Below are 27,634 nucleotides of genomic sequence, written 5' to 3' on the forward strand. Positions count from 1 at the left end.
ACTATTTAATAACACGCAGTCCTGTCAGAATTTTCACTTATACCTGTTTTTGATTCAGCTACCACATTAACATGAGCAGATATAAGAAAGGGATTATACGCCACATATTCTTCAGTAAATTTCCATCATGAATTTTTGGGAGATCGGGCCCATTGATTTTTCAGATAAAAGGAAAATGGATTAAAAGAAAATACATATTTTTCTTCAGAGCTTATGAACATCCGAAAGGTTTCAAGCTGACATATAATTCCTAGTGTTATTCTATTTAAATAACTAAAAATTGATGTAATATATCCTATATAATTTTGTTCTTTTTGTATATATACATTTCAAAAGTATTCTTTAAAATCAAAAGACACCAAAAAAATGTCCTTTTTGGAACTAAAAAATTTATTTTCCATTCTTGTTTCTGAAGATTAGGAAGAATGATATCAGATATATTGCCATAATCTCGTGTTCTCCATACTAGTGATTGGATATGAGGAAGTTATTTGGAATCTAGGAGTAGGTTACACCGTACTTACATTCGATTAAAACGCAGCAAACACTACATAACGAAGCAAACGAATTGCTTTAAAACTTGTCAGGCATATTCAGAGATAATTGCATAGCGTAGTGAAAGTTTTACAAAACGGTTGCGGTGGAGACCCTCTATTTTGTCGCCGAAAGAATCAGTTATGTATTATTCCTACCATTGAGTTGTGCTCCTTTTTTCCTCTCGTCTCTCGTGTCTGCATGTATTTTCATATTCAACTACATAATAGAAGGTGTCTAAGCATTCGTTCACATTAATGTAAATATTGGACATGTGGTCTTCACTTGCTTGAATGTTAGATTATAATTGATAATTGTTCCTTGGATCTATGAAAATAGAAACAAATATATCATATGTAAGAATTATTGAATTAAGAAGCATCCAGTACTACTTTGAGTCTTTTGTACGTTAGCTTTACTCTCCCACATTTTATTATAACATGTTTTGATTCATGTTTAAATATACATAAAATTCATGTTTATTTAAACGTTAGCTTTACTGGATACACGTTTATAGTTTTTAAACATATTTTCAAATCCAAAGAGTTAAGTTACAGGTTTATCCCTGCATCGAAATTCAAATGCTTGTGCTTAATTTAAAGTCAAAAGCAAAAATTGAAATCCTACAAAATTGCAAACAGAATATCATTCTTGACTGTGATACTGCAATTTGTATTATAGTTCTAACAAATTCCTTTAAACTCTTTAAAGATCTTATGTATATTGTATAGTAACAATTTCTGCAAAAAAAAAAAGACCCTGGAATTTTTTAACAATAAGAATAAATTACAAAAGTTATAATAGAATGCAAATAAAGAGTATGTATGTAAGATCAAGATGAGAAAAAAAGGACTAGTTTAGCAGTTTCATTTCATTTACCCTGAACACACCTTTGTTTAAAAATGTGGCTGTCAAATATTAATTTAACATTTAAGAATAAGATTTAACACCTCTATGGACTACTCATGCTTCCAAGCATACAAAATCAGAGAGAAACCAAAGCCTTGCAACTGAGAATCTCTAAACTGCTGAGAAGAAGCCCAAGTTAGCGCAGAGGGATCCGAAGCTGATTGGCCTTGCCACAGCTTCTCAGCTGAAATGCATGTTTGAAACATGAACACCGCATTGCCCATGGCGTTCCCAAAGAGCCAACTATGCACATCCCAAAACACTTCAACTGGAACACCATCCACCAAAATGGTGTGATTGCCTCGGAATTTCCACTTGAGTCGCTTCACCTGCATCACTGTCTTGCTATCAATTCTAATTACAAGAGAGGGATCATTGAGGCCCACAGTGTCACACTCAATTGTGACATCGTGCACTTGCCCCTTGTCACAAAACTGAGCCTTTGCACCATAAAACTTCTTACCAAAAATGTGCTCTCTCTTTGCAATAAAAACGGCACCGGAGTGAGCAAAAGCACAATCACTATCGATCTTTTTGCATGCCTCCTTTTTCAGATCCCCTAAGAGCAACACCATTTCCTTGTTGAACACAACCGCTAAGTAAAACCCCTCCAATGGCTCAGGCCCAGAACCAAATTTAGCACAACTCAAATCCCAAAATATGTCAACTCTACCAGATTGGACCTCCAAATTCTTCGATCCTTTTCTCTTTGAGAACAACCATGGCTTTATTTCAACCTTGCACAGGCAGTGATTGCCCAAGTCATCTATTCCCACACTCAAGCCTTGACCCATCAGTGTTTTGGTCCACGAGACTGTGATCAAGCAAGAACGCCCTCTTAATTTGCACTGATACACACACGTAACCACATTTTGAGCTGCTCTTGTGGTACTTGATGAGGATGAATCAGCAACCTGTACTCCATTTTCTCCAAAACAAGAAGGAAATTCCCTCATGGCAAGACAACCAGCAAGATTTTGTCTGAACTTGTGCTATGGTTTGGCTGATAGAAAAAAAAATGAAGAAAAAGGAGATCTTTTCCTGGTAAAAGTTTAATAGAATGATATCAATAAAAGGAACTTTTTCTTTTGCTGATTCGAGGTGACCAAGATGAAGCACAGCTAGAATGCTTCAGGATTAGGTCCAAAAGAGTTGCTTTTTGACATGGGTTGGATTTCTAATTGTTTCTTAAGAATGGGATGGGATAGGAGAGAGAGAGAGAGAGAGAGAGAGAGAGAGAGATTTGCTTTTTGGGTCAATTCTGTGGGAGACTAAACTGGAGTAGTAATAACCAAAAGGATTACTAAATGAAAAAGAGCATAGAACATAAAAACTAAGGGTCAGTAAAAGGAAAGGTTGCTTTAAGCACATGGGGCACCAACACTACAATTGCCTTATGCTATTCATATTGCTATTGCTATGCATGACATGAATCCACCAAGTGGCAAATGGCAACTGGCACTGGCTATGTATTTTTGCTGCAAAGACTGGCATCTATCAATCTTAGGAGACGTGGCTCAGTAAGGATTTTCAATTATCGAAGTATAAACTAAATAAATGAATTAAAATTATCTAAGAATAAATCATAAGAGAGAATTGTATCTATTTTGAATGAATCTATTTCCCCCTTGTTAATGTTTATACATACAGATGTTAAATTATTCTTATGCAAATTAAAAATGTTAAGAGACTTGATATACCAAAAGTGTCATATACCCATTTCAGTGACTCTTCGCTTTAAAATAGATTAATTTTACTGTTACTCAGTAAACAAAAATAAAAAAAGTGTTATGAAATAATCCTTTTAAAATTTCATAATTATCATTTTATTATTCTATTGCAAGAGCTTTGTTATTTTTATGATTGTTTTCCGTTTCATTATTATTAGTTTTTACACAACTTTACAAAACTCATCGTTTCTTTCTCTTTTTACTAGAAAAATAAAATAAAATTTCATCTATGGTCCACGGTCTATTTTGCAAGCACTGTGAAATCTTTTTTTGAATAGATCCATTTCTCCGTTTATAATTATGTTCATGTTAATGGTGAAACTACAGTGAGTCACTGCTAGAAAATAATGTAAAAATAACTCGAATTCAATCCTTACTCTTTCCTTAATGTCAATTATTACTATGTTTAATAAAATATATTTTTAAAAAATTTTAACTGCAAATATTTTTCAAAGAAATGCTATTATGTATGAAACGATTTTTGTAAAGCGAGAGTGTTAATTATTGAGCTTCTTCTTAATCGAAGTACCAATTAAGAACTAGGCATCCATTTGCAAAGTCAAATGTGCCATTAGACATAATTAGTGACTGGTGAGAACAATTAGGCTTAAGATATCCAAATATGGATTTAACCCCTCAAGTATAACGTAATTCTTTCTTCTTCTTTTTTTCAATATCAGAAGGTATTGCTCAATTGTTAATGCATTATCTTATGGGTGAAGTTCGGTAGTGTAAGGCTGAAACAAATACCACTAATTTTTAATTAATTAGGTGAAATTTCCTTTGACCCTTGAATTTAAATAAACCATGGTTGCTTCAGCAAGAAACCATCCCATATCTATGATTACGTTCATGCATCCATTGCAAAGAGCTTTGTAAGGTGTGTTGGCACATTGCAGGCCGTTTTGACCATTATGTCTAATAATTAATTTCATGACATAATGAAACATCTTTGTTTAACCACACTAAGGATTAGGTGTCCCACCAAGCAACAATTAGGCCAACCTATTGGAATTTTGCTTGATGAAACTGTTTTGACTGTTCAGGCTTTTCTATCCCTTAGAAGAAAGTGTGGGAAATGTGAGAAAGGTTATGTATGATGGCAGAGTCATTTTGCAGTAGCTGTGTCTATTGATTGTTTCAGAGGCACTAGTATTTGGGTGTTGGTCCCATCTTCAATTTTCTAAAATGAGAAAAGATAACAATTTTCTGATGCCAAAACTCTTGCGTGGTACATTTTTGAATGACGTGTTTCTACTCCTTTTTTGACTTGGTTCTCATTCTTAAATGATAAATGGGTTGCCACAAAATTAGAACAACTTAAAGGAAAGAAATTTCATGATGGTGATTGAAATGGGAAATTTTGCATAACAAGAATTTAATGATCCAAGTGTGTATCACGGGCAGTGTGAATTTACATCAAGAAGTACTATCCAACTGCATGAATCTGATTCCTAGTTCCCAGGGTATATTGCACAGACACGAGTGTGAAACACAAGTTACATGACAGATTGATATGCCTCATGACACAGTATAGTGTAGAGTGACCTCTCAATACAAATAAATAATAATAGCCACAAAAATGAAACTGAAAGAAATAAAGAATCATTCAAATCTCAAGAGGGAGACAGTCTTTTGCTACTCTGGACCCGTGGCACAACGAAGAATCTGTGATATATGTTCTTCTTATTGGACTGAAAATATGCGGTTTAAGGAGCACTAAGACTGCAAATGTCATTCATGAATGAAAAATGTCTTGTGCATAACAAATATGGAATAACACACGTTATTTTCTTTTAATTATATATATATATATATATATATATATATAATGTTTAAATAATGGAATTATTTGGGACACCTATATACTATTGAATGACGCTTAGAAATATCAAACATTACATTTATGTAAAAGGCACTATGTACAGTACCAAATACATAAATTGTACTTTAAAAAAAAGGAAAACAACAAAGATATGAGTGGAATGATGAAAGCAAGTGAAAAAGTCTATCAGACAAAACATTGCTTGAAAATCCAGGTTAATTTATATCACCTATATAGTGTTACCGTAAATGTTTTGTCAGAAAAAAGAAAGGTTTAAACTGAAAAGCATAAACAAGGGGACTTGCTTTAAGACATTTTGTCTTGCTGCCCCCCTCCCACCCTCTTTGTAATGAGAGCATTTAGATACCATCCAAAACAATGACTCCTAACAACAACAATAAAGGATTAATGGGTTTTGTTGGACTTTATGGATGTGAAAATTAGGATTGACACCGAGGTCTTTGATCAACCTTTATCAGCAAGTCTTGCCAGCCTAGCCTCCCCATGTGATGAAAGTACCAAGTCATCCAAGGTAGTTGTCAACAATTAAGTTCAAGAGTATTAATCAACATGTCATGTGGGGTTTTGTTTTTGCCATCCTCCATACATGAAATATGTTCATCACACCCTTTGGACCTAAATTATAAATCCTAATGTTGCTGTTTTTGCCTACATCAAATCTTTTCGGGCCAAAATTGCTTTTTCAGAGAGATGTACAATGACCCAAGCCATTGAGGGTGTAATTTAGAAATCACTTGCAGAAAGGGAGGGAGAAAAGCAACATTTTTTTACTATAGTGATACTACAGGCATTTAAAAATCAAATCATGTTATAATCCCGAGCAAACATTATCAATTCTTTTTGGCCAAGTAACCATCATTGGGTGCCTCATCATTATACGTTTGAGGTCAATGACCCCAATGAGAATTTTAACATAAAAGGTTGTGTAAAAAAAAAAACAGAAAGAAAAAGATAGTCACGGGATGAAAGAACAAACCAATAGCTTGTCTAGGTGCGCATTGCCCGGCATTTTTTGACTGTTGTGCTTTTAACGTTTGACAGTGGGAAATCCAAAGATTTGGCAATAAAATTCTTTCTTAATATTCTTTCGCAAATTTTAAAATAATTTGTATTTTAGGCTTTTCATTTGAGAAAATTTAAATTTTTGAAAAAAGTTACAGAAATATAATTTTTTTTAAAAATTTATTATTAACAGGTTTTAATTTTGTAAAATTAAAAAAAAATCACCCATTAACAATTTTTTATACTTTATAATTTCGTTTCTTCTCTTAATTTTTATACCTACAATATTTGAGGTTTTATATTTTCATAATTTTGTTTTCAAAAATCTGATATTTTAATATATTACTTTTAAAAACTATATATATATATCAATATTTTATCAAATTTACATATTTCTTATGAAAATATCTTTAAAAGCAGATAAAACTACACCCATTACTTCATCATAATTATGACATTATAAACTATTTTCTATCTTAACCAAAGATTTAGTGTCAAAATAATAAATTTTAAATATTTTAGATTTAAGTTATGCTCTGTCTTTTTTCTTTTTCTTTTTATCCATAAGAACTTAGGAAGGGTCAAGAAACCAATAATTAAGGAGGGAATGAAACCCAACGCTGTAGTCTATATACAGACTAGAGTGAGGCACACCCTGTCGAGTCAGAGCTGTCAAACAATAAGAGCAATAGTAAGATAAAACACTCGATCATCTTCAGCAACCATGCACGAGGATACCTTATTTTTATTGTGCCTTTTCATTTTCGTTACAAAATTATAATCTTACTTCCCATTTTAATTAAATTTGAACTGATTCAACATCCTAGACATATTCGATCATTCTCATTTCCTTTGAATTATTTGGACAAATGGGACAAAAAGATAAAGCTATTTGCAATAGGGCAATTTTCTTTTCCTTTTCATCACGTACACAAATTATAATCTTAATTTTTTGTCTTTGGTAGCTAGAAAGAAAGTCAGCATAATCGTTTTTTTTTCTTTTTCAAGTACTGAAAGACATTGTCACATTCAAGCCCATCCCAATACAAACGGGCCAAGCTCATACTGTTAATATCCTTTTTATAAATTGAAATAATACGGTTGACAAAAAAATAAGCAACACGATGCTTTTCTAACACTAATGCTGTTTTCATAGTTTGAATTAAATTCATTTTTCCTGACAAAAAAATAATAATTCAAATTCATTTTTGAAAGAATAATTACCATATAAATTTTATATTATTTCATCCAAAATTTTGTGTATGTAAAAGGCTAAAAAAATTCTAAAAAGTCATGAAATAAAGTAAACAAGAAAAGTCTTTCATAAAAGCAACAAATTCTCATTGAAACGTGGTTTAACTGGTTAATTTCTAAACATAATAATATAACTTTCACATTGAATTCATGTTAAAAAATTTTACTTAATTCTAAACACACTTAATAATCCCAATCCCAATGTATATTAAAATTGTCCAACCCAAATGCAATGCATTTTTTTCTTTCAATGTTCTCTATCAGAATGTTACTTCTGTAGTGTGCACATTTTGGATTATATTTTGTTTTCATCCTGCATAGTGTGCACAAGACCGCATTTTAAGTGTGTTCATGCTCCACGCAAGAGAATTGACTCTATGTAAAGTGAGAAAGTAAGTATCTATTTAGTGTGTTGATCTAAATTTAAGTATTTATTATATATAATTATCAATTTTTAAATTACAAGTAAATAAAGGCTTACTTTCCCACTTCTTATATTTTTTCAATTTAAAAGAGCCAAATTCCAAAGAAAAATAGTAAGACTTGGAATAAAAAACGCGGCAAGTAATAAATCTCCTTCAATTGAAATAACCCTAAACAAAAATGTTTTTATAACAGGGTATTCATCTTGTCAGATAAAGAAATTAAAAAATAAATACAAATGTGATAAAAATGTGTGCTCACAAAAGAGATAAAGAGAGACAAGTATCAAATGGGAACAAAAATTAATTAATATCTTCTCATGACGATAAGTTACATGTTATGGTCATGTTGAAGAAGAAAATACATAAATTTTATTAGTGAATTAGTTGTAGATATCACTTGTTAAAGTTGATAAAAATTATGTCTTTTTCTCTCCAACCTTAGTATTCCATGTTATTCAACAACATGAGAAAGGATCCAAATCCAATAAAAATTAAGAGGAAATGCTAACCAAACCCTCTTTTATTAGAAAACGTAAAGAAAATATCTATCCTAGTGATTTTCAATCAAAAACTACTATTTCTTAATTAAGGATATTAATTAATCAAACTCAAAATTAAGATATGTTGGAAATATAATAATTAGCAAAGATAAAAATGAAAGATGAAAAGAAAAGGAAATGTTATGAAAGAAGACAATCATCTACAAATAAGAAAAAGGATTGAAATGGTTTTTTGGATGTAAGTGTCTAAGAAATAGGGTAATATATTTCAAAAGAGACTTGAATTCTTTCCTATTTGTGTAAGGACTGGATGTTCAATTCATTTTATGTTTAAACAAATTTTTTCTAGTTTAAATGAATTTTTCTTTTTTTCACTTAAGCAACCAAATTTAACTTAAATGAAAATGAATCTTGTACATAGGAATATTAAAATTTGGTAAGCCAATAATGGTATGCTTAAACAAATACTATATTCGATTAAACAAATTTTATAAAATTGAAGCGATATTTAGATAGAGTATAAATTTTAAGATCTTATATTCGCTTAAAATATATACAATTAGCTTAAGTAAATTTTGATTTGCTTAAGAGAATTATAAATGACTTAAGCACAAATTGAATTGAGTACAAACCTTTTTACCATTTTCAAATTTGTTTAAGCTAAATTTATGTATTTAAGTGAATTTAAATTTGCTTAAATGAAAAATAAAAAAAAGCATACATTTTTAAAATCTAAGTTCCTACAATCAAGCAAAGTACATACTTTTATCCCATGTGTCAACGTGAAGAAGAAACTACTCAAACAAAAAATCAACAAGAGTGTCCCTTCGAAAACTAAAAAAAAGTTGCTTCAACCTATCCTATCCTACAAGTATAACATAAAAAAAAAATAAAAAATCACAAAGAAGGACAGTTACTTTAAGACAAAAAAAAGAAGAAGAAATGATAAAGTTTCTTGTCACAACTAATAATCACTATATTATTAAAAGAGAAAAAGAAACACATAAGGAACAAAGAACAATGAATATTAAGAGATTCTTTCATATTTTGAAAAACGAGAGTACTTTATAAGTTTTACAAATTTGATCTTTTATAATATTTTGGACCCTAAAACAAATATAAAAATTAGTTATATTTAACTTACAATTTACTTCCCTAAACGTGGTAGGATGTAGCTTTTAATTTTTGTTTAAAGTAAATTGTGCTAACATCTAAAATTTGATGAATTAGATATGATTTAGCTATTTCCAGTCCATTTTATTCAAACTCCTAACTTCTTACAACAACCAAAGAAGCTCAACCAATGTTCACTTCAAAAGTAATCACCACATGATACAGAATTTTACTACATCTATAACAAGAACTAACGACCCCCCTCTTCTACTTATTAGATTCAGTACTCTTTGCTCTTTAATTATTCCACACTTAACTGTAAGGGCTGGAAATTCTGTTCATAAGGACCAAACTGATCTCCCTATCTCTAACCTTGATCCTCATCTGGGTCTCATACACTTCCATCTTTAATTCTTATGGTGTTAATAACACACTGGAACTCAGAAAACCTTTCAAACTAAGCATCGTACTCTCTCAAACTGACCTATTAGTTGCAGTTGCAGAACTCCACCTACTAAGCATACTTCAGGTCATCTGAAGTTTATTATGTCCTTAAAACTGAGTCCTAAGGATTTTCCAAATAAATCTATGATCTACAGCCTCCAGGGATTTCAAATACATTTGTTACGATGCTCAACTTTGTCAATCATAAACTAGGTAGTAAATCCACTTCTATTTGTCTCCACACGTTATAGCTCTAAATATATTCCCAACCTCCTGTAGTCAAAGTTTGATTGCCATTAGATTATATTATTTCCTTAAATTGAGCAGAGATAGTCTCTCTGATCACAACAAAGCCTTGAATTTCAAGCACTAAATCACCTCCCACATATGCTATGATAATTGTGAGCGCAATAATAGCTATCTTCATCATGGCCCCCAAATCACAAGGCAATGTCAGGTCAAGCTGCCTGGAAGGTGCTAGTGTTTACTATGGATTGCCAAACAACATTATTGAGTTGGCTAGTTTCAATATTCAATATCATATTATCTGTGTAGTAGGAACCAACAACAATCACAACCGAGGCATGTTGTACATCTACTATCCTAACATGTCTCAAAGCAGAGAATGGTGTAAATTTGCACAACATACTGGGAAATGCAACTAGAAAGCGTAGTCAGTTTAATACCTAGGCTCAATAAGGATGAGATACTCTAATACCACCAAATGTGACACCCTCACTAGTATGGCCAGATTAATTATTAAGAGTTTAATTGTATTATCTAAATATGGATGGAATTTTTTTAAATCCAACAACTGAGGGCTTATCTTTTTATTAAAATTTCTTAAATGATTCTCCACCCTTAAATTTAAAAGAGAATTAGTAAATTAAATACACCAAGTTTAAAATACAATAAACATTATTTGTAAGAGAAAAAATAGGCGGATATTATAATGCGAGTCTAGTAGGATATACTACAAATGGGGTCACATGCTACAAACCTGCATAATATACTACAATACTGAGTCATAAAACAAGGTATGGGTGTCCTTGCATATTATTACAAACAGGGACACTTAAAGTAGCAAGAAGTAAATTCTCAAACTCATACGAAGCAGACAATCCCACAAGGACAACGCTTTTGGTAATGATATTCAAATGCTTTTGCAAGTTGCAACAATTGATAAATTTATCAATTTCCACGGCAATTCACAGAGATAGATATTTCTTGTATTAAGCTATAATTCTCAGTCTTAATACATTATCTATATCTATTTTCCAACTCCACAAATCCCATAGAAAGCCAGCAGATAAAAAATGCAGAGTGGAACTCTAAATAAAAGGTCAAAAAACAAGCTAAACACACATCAATATTAGGATCATGCATCAGCACCGTCAGAGGCTCCCTTTTGGCCTTCTCTTCGTAGTTAAACATAGCCAAAGCCCAAAGCACGCTTATCCTCAGCACTATAAACCATATATCAGTTTGAATTTGTTCAACCGAAAATAAATCATGTTCGATACTCTTGATATCAATTGAAACAATACACCAATTCATACTGATTTTTTCCTTTTAAGCTGAACAGATTGGGTTTACTATGTAAAATAAATAAATTACATTAACAAAAGTTGAACCCATGAATTTTAGGTCAACAAGGCTTGATTCTATTAGTTGACTCAACCTTCATTACATAAAGGGGTGTTGTTAAAACTTACCAAAATCAAGTTCGACTGTTCAACTAATTTAATTATTGTTAAGCTTAGACTTCATTATTTATGATTAAGTTTGATAATTGAATTAAGTGATAGAGCACTTTTCCAACAATTAAATTTTAGTAAGTTTTTTGAAAGAACAACTCTCTCTCTCTCTCTCTCTCTCTCTCTCTCTCTATATATATATATATATATATATATATATATATATATATATATAATTTAATCTTTGTCCTAGGATGTAATTATGTTGGACTATTTAATTTGAAGAGTTAAAAAATCTGAAGTCTTACCATTTCAGTATTTAATGCTGCCGGCTTTTAAATGGTTACAATAAACAGTATAGTGGTAGGTCGTTCAAAAGTGTGACAAGCCCAAATGAACAACTTGCTTGATTTCTATATGGATTTAATTTAATTTAATTAGAAATAATAATATGGAAGTCATACTTGGTTGTCTCTTATCAGCTGTCACCAGTGAAAAATATTAGATTTTATGACATGAAAAATTGTTTAGATTTAACAAATGATTTTATTTGAATAAATTATTATTATTGTATTATTTTTTACCCTGGTGTTTGTTTCTGGAATTGATGCAATGTCTTGAAATTATATATTTAAAAACAGTTTTATTGGACTTTTTAAAAGGTTAATTATTACAAAAACACATTTTTATGTGTTTTTACACTAAATTATACTTTTACAAAAGTTGGGTCACTTATTTTAAAAAGACTGATATGTTACTATTCTATAGCTTTTAGGGGTGGTTTAAGAATAAAGAATTTTAAAGGAGAAAGTAGATGAAAACAAATTTTTTATTTTAAATAAATATATTTAAAATTAATATTTTTAAAATAAAATATATAATTAATATATTAATTATGTATTCATTAAAATATATAATTTTTTAAATTTAAAATTAAATTTTTTTTTCTCTCTTCTCTTCTAAAAACTCTCTTAAATAATTATTTAATAAATAACTATCTAAATAAAAAAAAATTAAACCCATTTTTTCCAAAATATAATGATAAAAAAATTATTTGACATGCCTCTCCATTGACTCCTTAGGTGTTTAATGAAAAAAAAAAAAAAACTCTATGATAGACATGCGGAACGAGAAAGATTGCAAGCCAACATTAGTTACAAGATAAATTTATTATTTAATAATAATCCTTTCATTTTTCTATAACTTATTGAATGATACTAAGGCCAAGTACTTATTTTTAAATTACCTATAATTATATATTCACGCTTGTGAGACTGTTTGAAACAATTGTTGTCTTTTCGATTGAACCCCAATGCCAAGTTTGACACCTAAAACACAACATTGCAACCACACTAGCTAATTTATCACGTTTTATATATTTTACTATATGTCTTTGCATTTACGCCACACGAAAATAGTGTTTCGTTTGTAAGATAGCGATCATAATTGATTTTTTAACAAAATCTTGCATAGTAAGTCTTGACATTTTTTTCTTCGTTAAAAGAAAAATTAGAAGAGCTTTGAAGGAAGAAGGAAAGTCTTGCTGAGATTATCTTGACATATCAACTGCACATTTTCGTCTAGAAATCTGTGAACTATTAGCCAGCATTATGTTCAAGGAAGAGATTAAGTATCCATTTAGTTTAACATTGAATAAAATTAATTTTAAACTGTTAGAATATATTTGACATTTGGGTCTAAGTAAGCCTTTTCTGAAGATACCCAAGTAGCTTTGTTACACATATTTAATCACAAGACAAAAAGTTTTCTTGTTTATCCCCTGATGTCTTTTTAATTGTTCACTCACAAGTTGGAACTGTTTCCTCTGTAGAGAAACATAAATAGTTAAAAGAATAAAAAAAAAATACTTGGTGACTTCAAACTCGTCTATGGATTTGAAGGTTTAATTTCAATTATGCAACAAGGATTCTACATTTTCTCTTGCACACAATTATGTCGTCCAGAAGATAGATACATTTCAATTAACCAATATGGCTAAACTTGAAGAGATTAGAAAACCCACCAAATGCGTGGACATTAATTCATAGAACCATTGGCTTCACATACAATTTTATTTGTAAACAGAAATTTTTTTGAGGTGTGAATGTCCTGACAAAGGTTTACTTTTTGCTTGGTACATTGTTGGCCTATTAGGTGTTTTATTAGTTCCTTCCTTGAGGAGAAAGTATTGTGTGTGACAAAGACATGGCACCAAGTGGGCATGTTTTTCTTGCATGATTGCATTGAAAAGGAATTTTGAGAATCACACAAGAAACAGTGATATACAAGTCACTCTTCTCCAAACCATTTAAAATTGTCTCCATTTTCCTCCCACCTTTCACCTACCATGAACCAAAAGTACTAGTTCGTCACCAAATGGGATGGCTTCAGTCCCTCATCTTCCCACTGAAGAAGCTCTGGGATCGTCTTCATTCAAGCCACAGAAAGCGTAAAAACTTGCAATTTTAGTCTTTGACTTCCATATTAGACATAACATGATTCCATCTTTACTATGCAATTGTCATTACATGTCTTATTTGTTCATCTTTTTGAGCTCTAAGTATCATCATGCAATTTGCTATTGTTTTGCATGGACATTGTTTTCATTCTTATGTCATTTATTTCTCATTCTATATTCAAAATGTTCATCATTCATATCACAAATCCACACACTGTAGAATGACACACTGAATATTAATTTTGGTTTTTTGTGCAACAGGTAGAGGGATATACATCCTATACAAGGATGTGAAGTCTTGTCAATACGAAGATGTGCATGTTCTCTGGTCAATATTGGTTGAGTCAGGCACAGCCTCCAAATCTTTGAAGTCAAAATGAATAAATGATTTGAGGCCAGTCTCATTTTACCTTACCTTACAGTATATAGTTAATATCAGAGAGAAAATATTAATATAGCTCTCTTTCATGTAAATATATACCATCACTTTATGTGATCTTCACCTGGTTTTTTACCTGTATGTTCCATGGAACATTTATGACTAAGGAATGAAGATTCGGCACTCACAACAAGTAAAAGAGTATGTTTAGTATTAGATAACTTCACAGGCAGAAGAATGCTAAGTAACAAAATAACCAATGCACCCTCTTAGTACATACTGAGGACTGAAGCTTTCGTCTATGGATGGCCAAAACATACATACACAAGCAAATAAGTCCCTTCAAGTATATATTATGTACTTTGAGAGGAGTGGTTCATGGTTCATGATATAACACAGTTTGATTTAACTGTAAATTTTTATTTTCTGTAATACATGTTACCACTTATGGATTAATAAAAATGATCACTTTTCAAATATTTATCATGAGGGGGAAGATTATGGTTTGAGGTGATTGAGATTGACCTGTTACTGATCACAGAGGATTGTCGTCAGTTGGCAACCTGATTTCTGAATTTTGATATTTACAATATATGTCAGTAGGGTATCTGATTCAGTTCATATTTTAGCTTCCATCTATAAGGTGATTCAAGCCTCGACTGTTGAAGTTCTTCAGTTTGGATCATTTTAATACAAATGATCCTATTCTTTTATGGCATTCTGAAAAAGTAGGTTTGAAATGGCTTTTTTTTGTCATGGCACATTTTTTTAAAAGAATTTGAAATATTCTGATGTGAATTTTATAATGACGAAAGTGTTATTACTCTTTTCCATTAAAGGGAAGAACCAAATTCATATTTTTATAAAATAATTGATTTTGTTTTCTTTGTTTATGATTAATTGGATGTGGGCATATGTTAGTCAATAAAGTTTTTTTTATTCTTAACACTTTTATTTTTTATATATATAGCTTTTCTAGTTACAGAAAAAATATATAAAAAATGCAAGTAATAATATAATTTTTTTAGCTTAATATGTAATTTGCTCAGTGTCCAAGAGCCACGGAGGTGAGTTTTGTCATGAAATTTGGTCAGGATTTAATATTCTAGTGTGAAAAAATATATGGATAAATAATTTAAATAAAAATATTTATAAATTTAGTTTATTTTATATTAATTTGAATATATTTTTATTTTATCTAATTTTTTGACATATATTTAATAAGACATAATAAAAATTCATATACAATAAATTTTTTAATTCAACATAAGATCTAATGAATTAATAATAGTTAATATAATATATTTTAATTAATGAATTATATGTTTAGAAATAGGCTAATTTCTTTATTTGATTTTTTTTTATCTTGTACAGAACTGTACAAATAAAAATGTATACATATAATAAATTTTTATTATGCACAAGCTAAAAAAATATTTTTTTATTTTACATATTTTTTCTTAGACTTAATTGAGAGGAATGAAATTTGATTTAAATAGAGTTGTATATGGAAGGGTGATTTGAGAGGCACTTTCACTTCCACTTCCCAAACCTTTGGTATGCTATATGAGAGTATGGTTATCAAATACAAAAGAGGAAAGACATAAATATGGCAGTGTCTGGAAGGGAAGGTAGAAGGTTCTTGGACACACCCTCTGCACTTGCCCAAATAAAGGACAGCAGAAAATAGGGCAACGTTTCAGGTTTTGGATAATAACCCCATAATAAAGCCAAGTGTGAAACGAAGACTATCGCCACGCAAATTATGACACGGTTCTATTTCCAACTAAAATACTGCTTATTTTTATCTTTTTGAAAAATAGTCATTAATTTTACTTTGTAAAAAAAATTAAATTATATTTTTAAATATCAAAATATGTTAATGATTTAAAAAATATTAACTTCAATTTTTAAAATTAAGTTATTTAATTAAAATAATAACCATTTTTTTTATTATAATGTCATATCTTTAATATAATAAACATTTTTAATAAAATATTATCTTTTTATATTTTTAAATAAGATTAAAAGGAATCAAACTCATTTTATAGACATCCCTTAATAATTCAAAACTATTAAATGTTTAAATATTAACTAAAATAATTATTTTTACTAATTAGATAATAGCATAAAAAAATATTTACAAAATATTATCATATTTACTTCTAATGAAAAAAATATTTCTCATTATTTAGTGTGTATTTTTAAAATATTAATTAATACTTTCCTTTATTAAATATCTCCTTTTTATCAGTGTCCTTGATTAGCCAATTGTTTCAAAAAATCATAAAAGTATGTGAAAATCAAAGAAAAGAAAATAAAGCGTTGAATAAAACTGTGAACACGCTCTCCGTAGTTTATTTGTATTGTGCGTCTCCTCACTCACTCCCTAAACCCCTCTGCCTGTCTCTCTCTATTTGTTTGTTTCTCGCTCTAAAACCTCGAATTCCAAAACCACCTTCCCACGCCATGCCTCTTTTTCTGCTACCCAACCAAACGACCCGTCGCATGGACTCCACCGTCCTTTAAAATTCCCTGCAATCCATCACACATTGGTAAGCTTACAAGCCTTTCCTACTGTTTCGAGTTGATCTGATCCTTCTCTTTGATTTCCCTTTAACGACTTGCGTTTTGATACCAATACTCTGATTTTAAGAGGTCTATTGGAATATGCAACCTTACCTGGATTTTGCTTCATCTGCACTGTACCTGTAGCTTTTCAGGTTAGAATGGAATGAGTGTTTTATGCTATTGGTTTTCCTTTTGGTTTACCCTAGTTACATGGTGTTTGTGGAATTAGGGTTCCGTGTGAAATGAGGGAGGGGCTGAGATCTCAGACTCGATTGGAGAAGGTTTCTGGGGGTGGTGGAGTTGTCCACAAGGAAGGGGGTGGTGTAAAGAATGAGGCCTTTAATTTGGGTGGTGAGGGTTTAGAGGTGCCGGACTTAACGATTGAGAATAAGGGTGGTGTTGATCGTGCTGTAAAAGTAGAATGTGACTTGGATTTGGATGTGAGTTCCAGTGGTAATGTTGGCTTAGCTGAGAATGACAGCAGTAGTTGTTTTAATGGTGGGGGTAGCATTGTAGTTGCTGATGTTGATAGGAAGGCGAAGAAGGAACACGGATCAAATGATGCAATGTTGATTGGTGGTCGAGTGTTGCGATCGAGGTCAAGGAGGGTGGATGATACAAGATTGTCTAGTGAAGAGAATGGTGAGGTCTTTTCTGGAAATAATAAAGGACATTGTGGGTTTGAGAGGATAAAAGTTAAGAAGGAGTATGAAGAGACTGATGATTTTTTTGCTGACAGTTATGAGAATGAAAGGGTTAAGGTGAAGGAAGGGAATGGCAAGAGGAATTTGAAACGGAAGCGTGGGAGGCCTCCCAAAATGGAGTTGAAAGAGCAAGATCAACTTGCTATTCAGTCTCCACGAAAGCGTGGAAGACCACCCAAGGCTGGCCAACAAAACCATCTTGTGACAGTGGTTGCACATAAAAGAAAAGGAAGGGCAGGCCTTCGGATAGGTAGAAAAGGTTTCACTGTGAGAGATGGTGCTAATGTGAATGCAATTGATGATACATATTCAAGGAAATCTGCTGGGAATGAGTTAGAAAAGAAAGGATTTTCTCCTGTCAAGAAGAATAAAATTAGTAAGGTTTTGAAGACTGAGAACAATGTGGTGGCCTCACCATCAATATCAAGTCCAGTGAATGCTTTTATTGCTGAGAAAAATGGAAAGAATAAAGTAAAACAGTTAGTGAGGGATCAAATAATGGAACGGCTCTCAGCTGCAGGCTGGAAAGTTGACTATAGACCCAGGAATGGCAGAGAGTACAATGATGCAGTGTATGTTAGTCTTGATGGAAGGACACACTGGTCAATCACCTTGGCCTACAATAGGCTTAGAGAGCATTATGAAGCTGGTGATGGTGAAGGTAAGGTATATAGGCCAGGTTTCAAATTTACACCAATACCAGAAGAGGATTTCAAAATACTAACAAAGGTAATTAACAAGCAAAGGAAAAGTAAATGTAAATTGGTAAAAAGGGGGGGAAAGGGTGGTAAGAAAGTTTATGGAGTCAATAGTAAAGAGAATATACAAAAATCAGGTTCTGCTGCAGACATGGGCAAGTCAGGGACGAGGAAAATTAAAAGGAAATGGTCACTTGGCAACACAGATGTTACATCAGCTAACAGGATGCCAGTTCTAGTGAGGGATCATAAGCGATACAAAACACAAAACAAGAAGCAATGTGCTCTGCTGGTTCGCAATGCTGAGGAGGAGATAGATTCCGAAACTGAGGGATATGTACTGTACAGTGGAAAACGAACTTTGCTTGCCTGGATGATTGATTTGGGCACAGTCCTTCAAAATGGGAAGGTTCATTATATGCAAAACAAAAGGAACAGTGCAGCACTGGATGGTACAATCACAGGAGATGGCATTCATTGTGGCTGCTGTAATAAAATTGTTACAATTTCAGACTTTGAAGTTCATGCAGGAAGCAAACTCTCTGATCCTCTTAAAAATATATTTATAGAGGAAGGAACTTCCCTTTTACAATGCTTGCTAGATTCATGGAATAAGCAAGATGAATCAGAACGAAAAGGTTTTCATTTTGTTGATGTAGCAGGTCAAGATCCAAATGATGATACATGTGGTGTCTGTGGAGATGGTGGAGATCTGATATGTTGTGATGGTTGCCCATCAACATTCCATCAAGGTTGCTTGGACATAAAAGTATGTATCTTATACGAGGTTACAGGGACTTTTTAATTGATTTTTGTCTAAATGGTCATGATTGAACTCTTGCATTGTGAATTTCTTATCAGGATAGATAACTCATTGTTATGAATTATCCAGTTGTCCCTTCTCATTTATTGTCTTATTACAGATACAGGACTTGAATTTCTGTTAACTTGGTGCAACTTTTTTGGGCTTTCTGAACATAAGTGTCTGTTTTTTTTCTCTTTGCTTCTTAATTCTCATATGTTCTCTTTTTTAAAACATGAAAGATATCTGGGGTCCGCATGTTTGGACAGGAGGCACAAAATATACTTTCTTGCTCATCAGTTATTATCCAGCATTGATTGTTTGTCTTGTGGCTTAGATGGGTTACTACCTAACAAACACCTAATTATCACCCACTGATAGTAAGATATTCATGATTAGAAAACTTGAGATAGTTATATCTGCATATAGAAAATCTTTTTGTTATATATATATATATATATATATATAACAAAAAGATTTTCTGTATGCAGATATAACTATCTCAAGTTTTCTATATATATATATATCTTCAGTTTTCAGATGTATCCATGATATATCTACATACAGAAAATAGTATAACTTAATATCTGTATTGAAAAATAAAGCATCTGTTTATTTTGCTTGCAGAAGTTCCCATCTGGTGACTGGCACTGCATTTATTGCTGTTGCAAATTTTGTGGGTTGGTTGGTGGAAGTTCAAACCATAGGGATGGCCATGATGAACTTACCGTGTCAAAATTACTCACCTGCCAGTTATGTGAGGAAAAATGTATGGCCTTTGTGTACATATAACCTTTTGTTAATTAGACACTCATTCTCAATTGGAGTAGCTTTTCCCTGATTGAAATGAATGCAAATTTTTATCCCTTGTAGATCACAGGTCCTGTATTGAGGCAAATAGTGCAAACACTGATGATTCCAGGGATGTCTTCTGTTGTGGGAATAGCTGTCAAGAGGTGTGATCTATTTTTTCATGTTCTTGAATCTTGATGCTGCATGTACTGGTTGATGTCTGGTTATTCTGTAGTAATTGAATTGTGCTAAGATTTTGAATTGCAATAGTGGCTACAATTTTAATGATTTATTGCTTCCTGGTTGATGGTTCTGCTCAATTTGTAGACATTTTCCTCTCACTGTAAGCAAGCTAAGTTTTGTTATTTGTACTCCAGTTATCCAAGAGACTTGAAATGATCATTGGGGTTAAACATGAAATTGAAGATGGGTTTTCTTGGACTTTTATTCGGCGGTCAGATGTAGGCTTTGATGCTTCTCAGATAGAACCTCAGATGGTTGAATGCAATTCCAAACTAGCTGTTGCATTATCAATAATGGATGAGTGCTTTATGCCATATATGGATCATAGAAGTGGGGTTAATCTGATCCACAGTATTCTGTATAATTGTGGGTAAGAACACGTGATCTCTTTCTTTTTTGTTGTTTTAAATACTTCTTTTGGGTGGAACACATGGTTGATTTATGCATAATGACTTACTGGATATGTGTGTGTAATTGGGTAACATACATTATTATATCAGCATTGAAAGTTTTGTAATAATAGAGTACAAGAATTAAGATATTACCATATAATTTGTGAATGAAAGTTCTGGACAACTCCTGTGAAACTAAATTATTGTGGGTTCTTGGGTGGAAATTCATAATAACTGTGAATCATAGTTATCAATAGTGGCGTTGCATGGCAGAATGGACTTCAGCTGCCACAAATCTGGCATAGCAGAGTGTTTTTCTGTCGCGGCTGTATTCGTGGGTTCTTGGAGATCTATCATGCATTCCCTTTTCTGGAAATTCATTATCAGCAAGACATTATCTAGATCCTGCATTTGCTCTAGAGTGTCTGAGATCAAATGGCAGATTTATGTCTTAGTAATAAACTCTAGAGTGGCCGAGTGGTAATTTCTGCTTGTAAAATATGCAATTATGGGCTTCTTCTTTGTGAGTACCAGAGTTTCTTAGGGTACAAAGTGAGCATGAGAAATTGATATGTCATAGGGTTGCGTGCATATTGGTTCTATTGGTTGGGCTTAACTTGGTTGCCTATGCCAAATGAGTTAAATAAGAAAGGCCTGTGTCTAATGCAGGGAATGTGAAGAGTTGCACCTATGCAAACAACTTAAGCTTTTGGTATCTTAGTAGTGCATTTGGTCATATCATTTGGTATTAGAGCTGGTGAGGGTACATGTTGCCCCTGTAGTTTGGTCAACCCAGTGGCCCATGCCCAATGACTTAAATAGGGAGCAGTCTGCTTCTGACGCAAGGTGTTATATGTCAAAAATTGAACCTTGGCTAACAACTTAAGCTTTTGGCATCGTGGTAAATGCTCTTGGTCATATCAGCAATCTCTCTGATAGGGGTCAACTTGAAAGAGTGGCCTTATAAGTTATAACCATGAAGGTGTAGTTCTTTTAGTTGGTAGTTCAGGTATCTTTGCTGATTAAATTGATTGCTGAGGTGCAATGGTGATACTATCTGTCTATGCGGAAAAACAAAAGCTGGGTTTTCAAATGTTCAGCAAACTAGTGTCACTGACCAGTGACTACAATTGATAGGCCACAGTTTACTAAGTAAATTGCATTAAAAATCTTGTAGATTCATGTTCAGCAATTCAGTCTCTGTTGAGATTATTTCTATGTAATTCATGACCTCTTCAATGCTCATGTTTAATAACTATATTTTTTTCTTTTTAAAATGATTTTCATAGTTTTTGCTTTAACATTTAAGCAAATAAATTATGGTAAATTCATGTATAGATTAAATATTAACTATTGCATCAGGATGGGTTGGAATTATTCTTGTTTAATATATGCTAGTAATAACATGCTTATTATCTTTGTCAGGTCAAACTTCAAACGTCTGGATTATAGTGGATTTGTTACGGCAATTCTAGAGAGAGGTGATGAGATCATATCTGCTGCATCTATCAGGTGAACGTCTGCTTTAATTTTAGATTTGCTTATAGATGTGTTCATGAGCAGTCAATAATAAGCATGTGTGCATGCAGAGTGGAGACTGGATATGGAATTCTATATTTTGTAGGACAAACAAAATGATTATTTAGTTTCCTTTGGTATTTGACTGCACTTATTTAATAAACTCTTTTTAAAATGATGACTTGTGTTATAATTTAATGAAAAAATTTATTGGGATAAGTTGAAAATAACTTATTTTTATAAGTTATACCAAGTAACTTATGAAAATAAGCTGAAAACAACTTACGAGAAACATATGAGCTGTACGTAAGCTTTTACAAACAGGCTCTAAATATTTTTGTCCAAGTTAGAACATTATTAAAATATTTATGTTATGATTTTTTTTTTTATATTTGTATTTAATATATCCCACTACTCATATCCAAGCTTTTAGAAATTTGGCTGCAGCCCATACTCATCTGTGCAACTTAGCCATCAATTAACTATTTTGGTTTACTTACTACTATTGCAGAACCTTCATAATTTGACATTAATTAACATCCTATTGGTAGGATATTTACCTTGTTTTGTATTTTGACAGATTTGTTTTGTGATGTTGCCTTGTTCATCTGTGATGATATCATTTAACCATTGACTCTGTTTTCTGTCCTATAGCAAAATATTTCATTTGCATAGCTTTAATTCCCTCCTCCCTTCCTTCCTGGTTAAAAATTCTGATGATGTTTCTTTAATTCATCAAATAGGATCCATGGGAACCAACTTGCAGAGATGCCATTTATTGGGACACGCTATATGTATAGGCGACAAGGAATGTGCCGGCGGCTTCTAAATGCCATTGAATGGGTAAATTTATGTTGTCACTTCTTTTGAAAAAGTAAATCTCAAGGCTGGGATACTGTTTTAGCTAGATGCAGAAACATTGGACATTGAACATGATTTGCTAATACCAACAACGGAGCTGATATTACTGTTGCTTTTTTTTTTTTTTTTACTAGAAAGTGGAGAAAATAAAAGTAGGTTTTAGTATCTGTTTGCTTTTTCATCTTAATATATTTATGCACAATGAACAGTGATTAGATGGCACTGAATCATAAAAAGAAAGTACAGTTAACTAGTCAGTAAAGTTTACTTTTATTTTCTCATATTAACTAATTGGCAAAGTCAATAGGAGTTCATCTTTTAATTAAGGGTCCAGAATGTATGGTTAGTCTTATCATAGGACAGGATTATGTTGCACTTTGATGGATGATACTTGTCTTGTTAGTGATTATCGTTTTGTTCTCAATTTCTTTTTCATTTCATGTAGATTCCTTGGATCTTTTGTTTCACTGACTTCGAAACTTCTCTTTCTCTTTCTGGTACCAGGCACTCAAGTCTTTAAATGTTGAGTTATTGGTCATACCAGCTATCTCAGAACTGAGAGAAACTTGGACTTCTGTTTTTGGGTTTCAGCCACTTGAATTGACTAGCAAGCAAATAGTAAATAAAATGAATCTATTGGTATTCCCTCATGTAGATATGTTACAGAAGAAGATATCAGAACATAAATTTGATGGTGAAAATCTGATTCCCACAGAGGGTAACTTTTCCTAGACACTTGGCATGTCCTTTTATATGGTTGTGTATGCCTGGAGACAGACATCCTTGCTATTCTTTTTCTCTGAAAATTTAAACTTGATTTTTGCACAGTTCATTTTGTTGCAGTTTCCAATCTTAAGAATCAAATAGCACATAATTGTGATGGAGCGGGTTCATCTGCATCTGATTTGATCAACTTTACTAAGATTGCTCCCTCTAGTGCATGCCAGATAAATGATGAAACCATATCTACTGAACCTGGTTTTCATCTTCCTGAAGGTTCATTAAATAATGTACCTGGCATTGTTAGCAACACTTCAGATCTTAGGAAATCTGTGAAAGATGACACACGTCAAGTTGTATGTCTGCCTGTTCAAGATAATTTGGTGATGGAACTCAACAGTACTGAAATTACCTGTGATTATGTGACTGATACGTGTTGCCAAACTAAAGATATAACTGCATACAAGAATACAAGTTGTGATTGCATCATGGTGAACCATGATGAGAAGCCTATAGATTTGGATAGCCAACTGAACAATTGTTGTGTTCCTTCTGACGGAAGACCGTGTCTCAATGTGTCTTGTATTAGCACTGAAGCTACTGAAGAAGGACATCGTGTTACCGTTTCACTGAAGGTTACTGAAAACTTTACGAATCAGGTCAAAGTAGCATTTGAGGTTATCTCAAATAACAACAGTGCTGAAAACTCTGCACCTTGTGGTGCTGAAAGCATTCCTCTTGACTCACAAACTGTGTTTAGTACTAGGAACTCAAAAGATTCTGCTGACTGTATTAACCAGCATTCATATAGTATTTCTGACAGTTGTGGACTGACTAACAAGATTGATTGTGTTCAACCAAACTTTATAGGATCAAAAGTACATGATGAATCTGTCGATGTTTGTGGTCGTCATTCTAGACCCAAGGGTGATTGTGCCTCTGGTGAAGCAGTTCCCCCATCCAAAGATTGTCCTGTTAGTTGTGAAAACAAAAATTCTGGAGTTACTTGTTTGACAAATCCTGATGGAGTGAAATTATGTTCTGCCAAATTACACAACCCACAGTCAAACGTAAATCCTGGAGATTGCCATTCCATATCGGTATATTCAGGTATTTGTGAGAAGAATGTAGATGGTGTCAATGAGAGGAGTAAAGCCGAGGCCAATTTCCTTCCTGCTGATACAGAGATAGTTCCCAATATTATGTCTCGGATGAACGGGTCTTCAGAGCTAGCTAAGGCTGATCTGCAGGTTGATCAAACTGCACGGAGCAATGCTCCATCCTTGTGGAGTTCAAACACTGCTTCTAGTGCGGCCCTTCACTGGCCATCTGCTGGCAGTACTTCATGTGGTAATGCTGAGGGGATAGTTTTGTCCAACCAAGCCAGTTGACTTATTTGTTCCATTTGTAGTTGTAAGTAGGTTATCTGTTGGGGTTATTCACTGACAAAGGGAATCTAGCAATGCAATCTGGGAGGGGTTACAGAAAAGCCCTTGTTCTTGTACTTAAGGATGGTCGAGATTGTATGTGTAGCATGTATTTTGAAAAAGGTGGTTGTTAGTAGGGGGATTTTACCTTTGGACTAAAATGTCCGGACTTCAGCTTCAATTTTTGGAGGGCGTAGGAGAGGGGGAAGAGGGGGGGGGTGTTGTCAAGGCCATGGGGACGAATACCATGAGGGTCATGTATTTTGGTACACCCCCATGGTCTTTGTCATAATTCAAGCCTTTTCGCTTCCTTTAAGGCGTTTCAGTTCATACAAAAATTCCGCATAAAATCGATTTCCCCTTTATTAACTTGTTTATAGTTAGCAGAGATTGGCACAATTAAATGAGCATCTTGGGTAGCCAATTAGCTTGTGGTTCATTTAGCTGTGCAAAGTTCAGATGCGTGTAATACTGCTGGAGGTTCGATATTTCTTCACCAAGCAGTCTTTTTCCAACTCTTTATTACACCTCGTATGTTTAACAAATTTGTGGATATTCTTTAAGTTACTAAAAAGAAATATAATTCAGTTGTTACTATCTTATATGTCTGTTAGTTGCCATAACGTATAGGGCAGCGGGGGTAATGTAAAAGCAGAGTGCAATATAGCTAGTGATTGGGGGCTTGTATTAAAAGTGATTCTCTCAGTTGAAAATCAACTAAACAATAATTGAATTGGGGAAGTGATGAAGAAAAAGATACTTATGAGACATCCAAAAATTGACATTAAACAATAGAAACTTGACACAACCAATTAAGCAGATAGAACCGAGTTCATTTTTTCATGCTAACATTATCCTATAAAAAATTATTTAATTTATTTTTCATCCTCATATTATTCTCTAATTTTATTGTCTTTAATTTTTTGTTGATTTAAATTATGTATAGATGTTTAATGTGAAAATGAGTTAATGATAATAAAAATAGAGATACAGGATTTAATTAACGATGATGACTTTACAATAGTCCTTAGATGTCCAAAATGGAGAACAAAAATAGGATTAGAGTGACTAGATAAGGACAGATTATGATGGGTAGCTATGGAGGCTTTTGGTAATTGTTTAGGAGTTTTGAATGACAGTTTAATGGTAAAGTACGAAGAAGGATTCTAGTGTAAAACATCGTTTAGTCGGTTTCCTAACTTAATATAAATGGAAAATTATATTAATTTAGGAAACCGACTAAGATTAAAGGAAAATGTTGACATGAAAAAAAACTGGAGGATTAAATTGAATAGAAAAGGTTATACAATAGCATCTATAGTGATTTCTTGGCACCCAGCTCAACTCGAGCAATATTTAAATAAATAAAAGCAAAGGAAAAAAAAACTGTGTGAATCTTCGGCATGGTTTATCCCTAGTCATCTCATTTAAAAAATAAAGAATCCATAAATTAAAAAGATGGAAAGGGGGCACCAAATTGGGATTCCCTGATTCTGTCTGTTTGCCGATTCTTATTTTACTGATTTGCATTTGGCCCTTTCTGAGCCACTCATTGTCTGGATGCATCGATTCTGCGCAATCAAACACCGATTAAGTGACGAGTTGTAGTTGTTTATTGATATGGACTTGTCACCATTTTCACTTCCCAACAAGTCAACAACAGTAATTGATATATCAAAGCCAATCAATATTATATTATAATTAACTTATCATCAATGTTACACGCGCGCACACATAACCGTGGCCAAATTTGACAAGTTAATTGCAACGGGTATGAGTTAAGATCTATGAAGGGACCATAGCCATAGAGAGAATCTTTTATGATCCATCTGAATTTCATTTCATTTCATTTCTTTCCACTGTTCTGCATACATCCTTGATGAAGCTTACCCGCGGGATTGGGATGCATGATATAAAATTATGCTAGCTAGCTAAATGTATTTGCCTAGTTAACTTGTGCACTCCATCTTCTAGTTAATTATGCTTATTAATGTTCTTGAAGTAAGGTTGTCTGTAGCACCATCTTCAACCACTATCGGTTTAATTTCTCAAGTGCAAAATTAAATGAAATCCTAACAATACGGCATGTTACCTATGACAGAAAAGTCTAGGAATTCCATGTTTCTTTAGAGTTGCTTGACACATACTCCAAGTCATATATATCATGAATATAAAGGCTTTCACTAATCCTTATTGACTAGATATTCTAAAATTATTTTCACCTTTCCAAATGACCATGTTAATAAAATCAAGAATTCTTATACTTGTATGTTTACATTTTTCTTTTTCTTTTTTTCATTTTTATCTTGATCACATTTTTTTTTCTTTACATCTCTCTTCTAGCCTCTCATTACACACCCATTTAATAGATAGGTATCATATTTTCCTATAATCAATTAGTGTGATAAAGTCCGTGGATTGGGCAGGGTGCCCTCTCCCCAAAACAAAAGAATTATATTATATACAACAAAAAGAAAAAGAAAACGGAACTAAGGCCAAAAGAAACCAAATATGTCACTACGTACTACTAACCAAATGAAGAAAAAAATGAATGAGAGTAATGAAAAAGCAGATTAATTAATGAAACAATATATCATTAACTGGCACCCACATTA

The 27,634-nt window shown here is 32.6% G+C and overlaps 2 protein-coding genes across 4 annotated transcripts; one reads left to right on the forward strand and one right to left on the reverse strand.

Annotated features, from left to right (window-relative positions):
- Positions 1-1,446: 1,446 nt before the first annotated feature.
- Positions 1,447-2,584, reverse strand: LOC113870888. Its single transcript, XM_027507415.1, has one exon. The coding sequence runs from the start codon at positions 2,397-2,399 to the stop codon at positions 1,494-1,496; it is 906 nt and encodes a 301-aa protein (XP_027363216.1). The 5' UTR covers positions 2,400-2,584; the 3' UTR covers positions 1,447-1,493.
- A 14,028-nt stretch (positions 2,585-16,612) lies between these two features.
- On the forward strand, positions 16,613-25,606 carry LOC113871145. 3 transcript variants are annotated; one of them, XM_027507978.1, is made up of 10 exons: positions 16,702-16,846; positions 16,948-17,014; positions 17,092-19,033; positions 19,694-19,835; positions 19,940-20,022; positions 20,236-20,471; positions 21,919-22,005; positions 22,755-22,854; positions 23,377-23,590; positions 23,716-25,606. In XM_027507978.1, the coding sequence occupies exons 3-10, from the start codon at positions 17,105-17,107 to the stop codon at positions 24,981-24,983; spliced, it is 4,059 nt and encodes a 1,352-aa protein (XP_027363779.1). In that variant the 5' UTR covers positions 16,702-16,846; positions 16,948-17,014; positions 17,092-17,104; the 3' UTR covers positions 24,984-25,606. The 3 variants fall into 3 exon arrangements, with proteins under 3 accessions (XP_027363777.1, XP_027363779.1, XP_027363778.1); XM_027507977.1 differs by having other exon boundaries at positions 16,950-19,033; XM_027507976.1 differs by having other exon boundaries at positions 16,613-19,033.
- Positions 25,607-27,634: the final 2,028 nt, after the last annotated feature.

The sequence above is a fragment of the Abrus precatorius genome, unplaced genomic scaffold (genome assembly GCF_003935025.1).
Source record: "Abrus precatorius isolate BTA unplaced genomic scaffold, Abrus_2018 Scaffold7, whole genome shotgun sequence".
In the NCBI taxonomy this organism is placed as follows: domain Eukaryota; kingdom Viridiplantae; phylum Streptophyta; class Magnoliopsida; order Fabales; family Fabaceae; genus Abrus; species Abrus precatorius.

Coding starts and splice junctions, on each gene's coding strand:
- LOC113871145 (XM_027507976.1), top strand. CDS start 17,105: ATGAGGGAGGGGCTGAGATCTCAGACTCGATTGGAGAAGGTTTCTGGG. Junction 19,836..19,939: donor CCAGTTATGTGAGGAAAAAT/GTATGGCCTTTG, acceptor TATCCCTTGTAG/ATCACAGGTCCTGTATTGAG. Junction 20,472..21,918: donor AGTATTCTGTATAATTGTGG/GTAAGAACACGT, acceptor TATCTTTGTCAG/GTCAAACTTCAAACGTCTGG.
- LOC113870888 (XM_027507415.1), bottom strand. CDS start 2,399: ATGAGGGAATTTCCTTCTTGTTTTGGAGAAAATGGAGTACAGGTTGCT.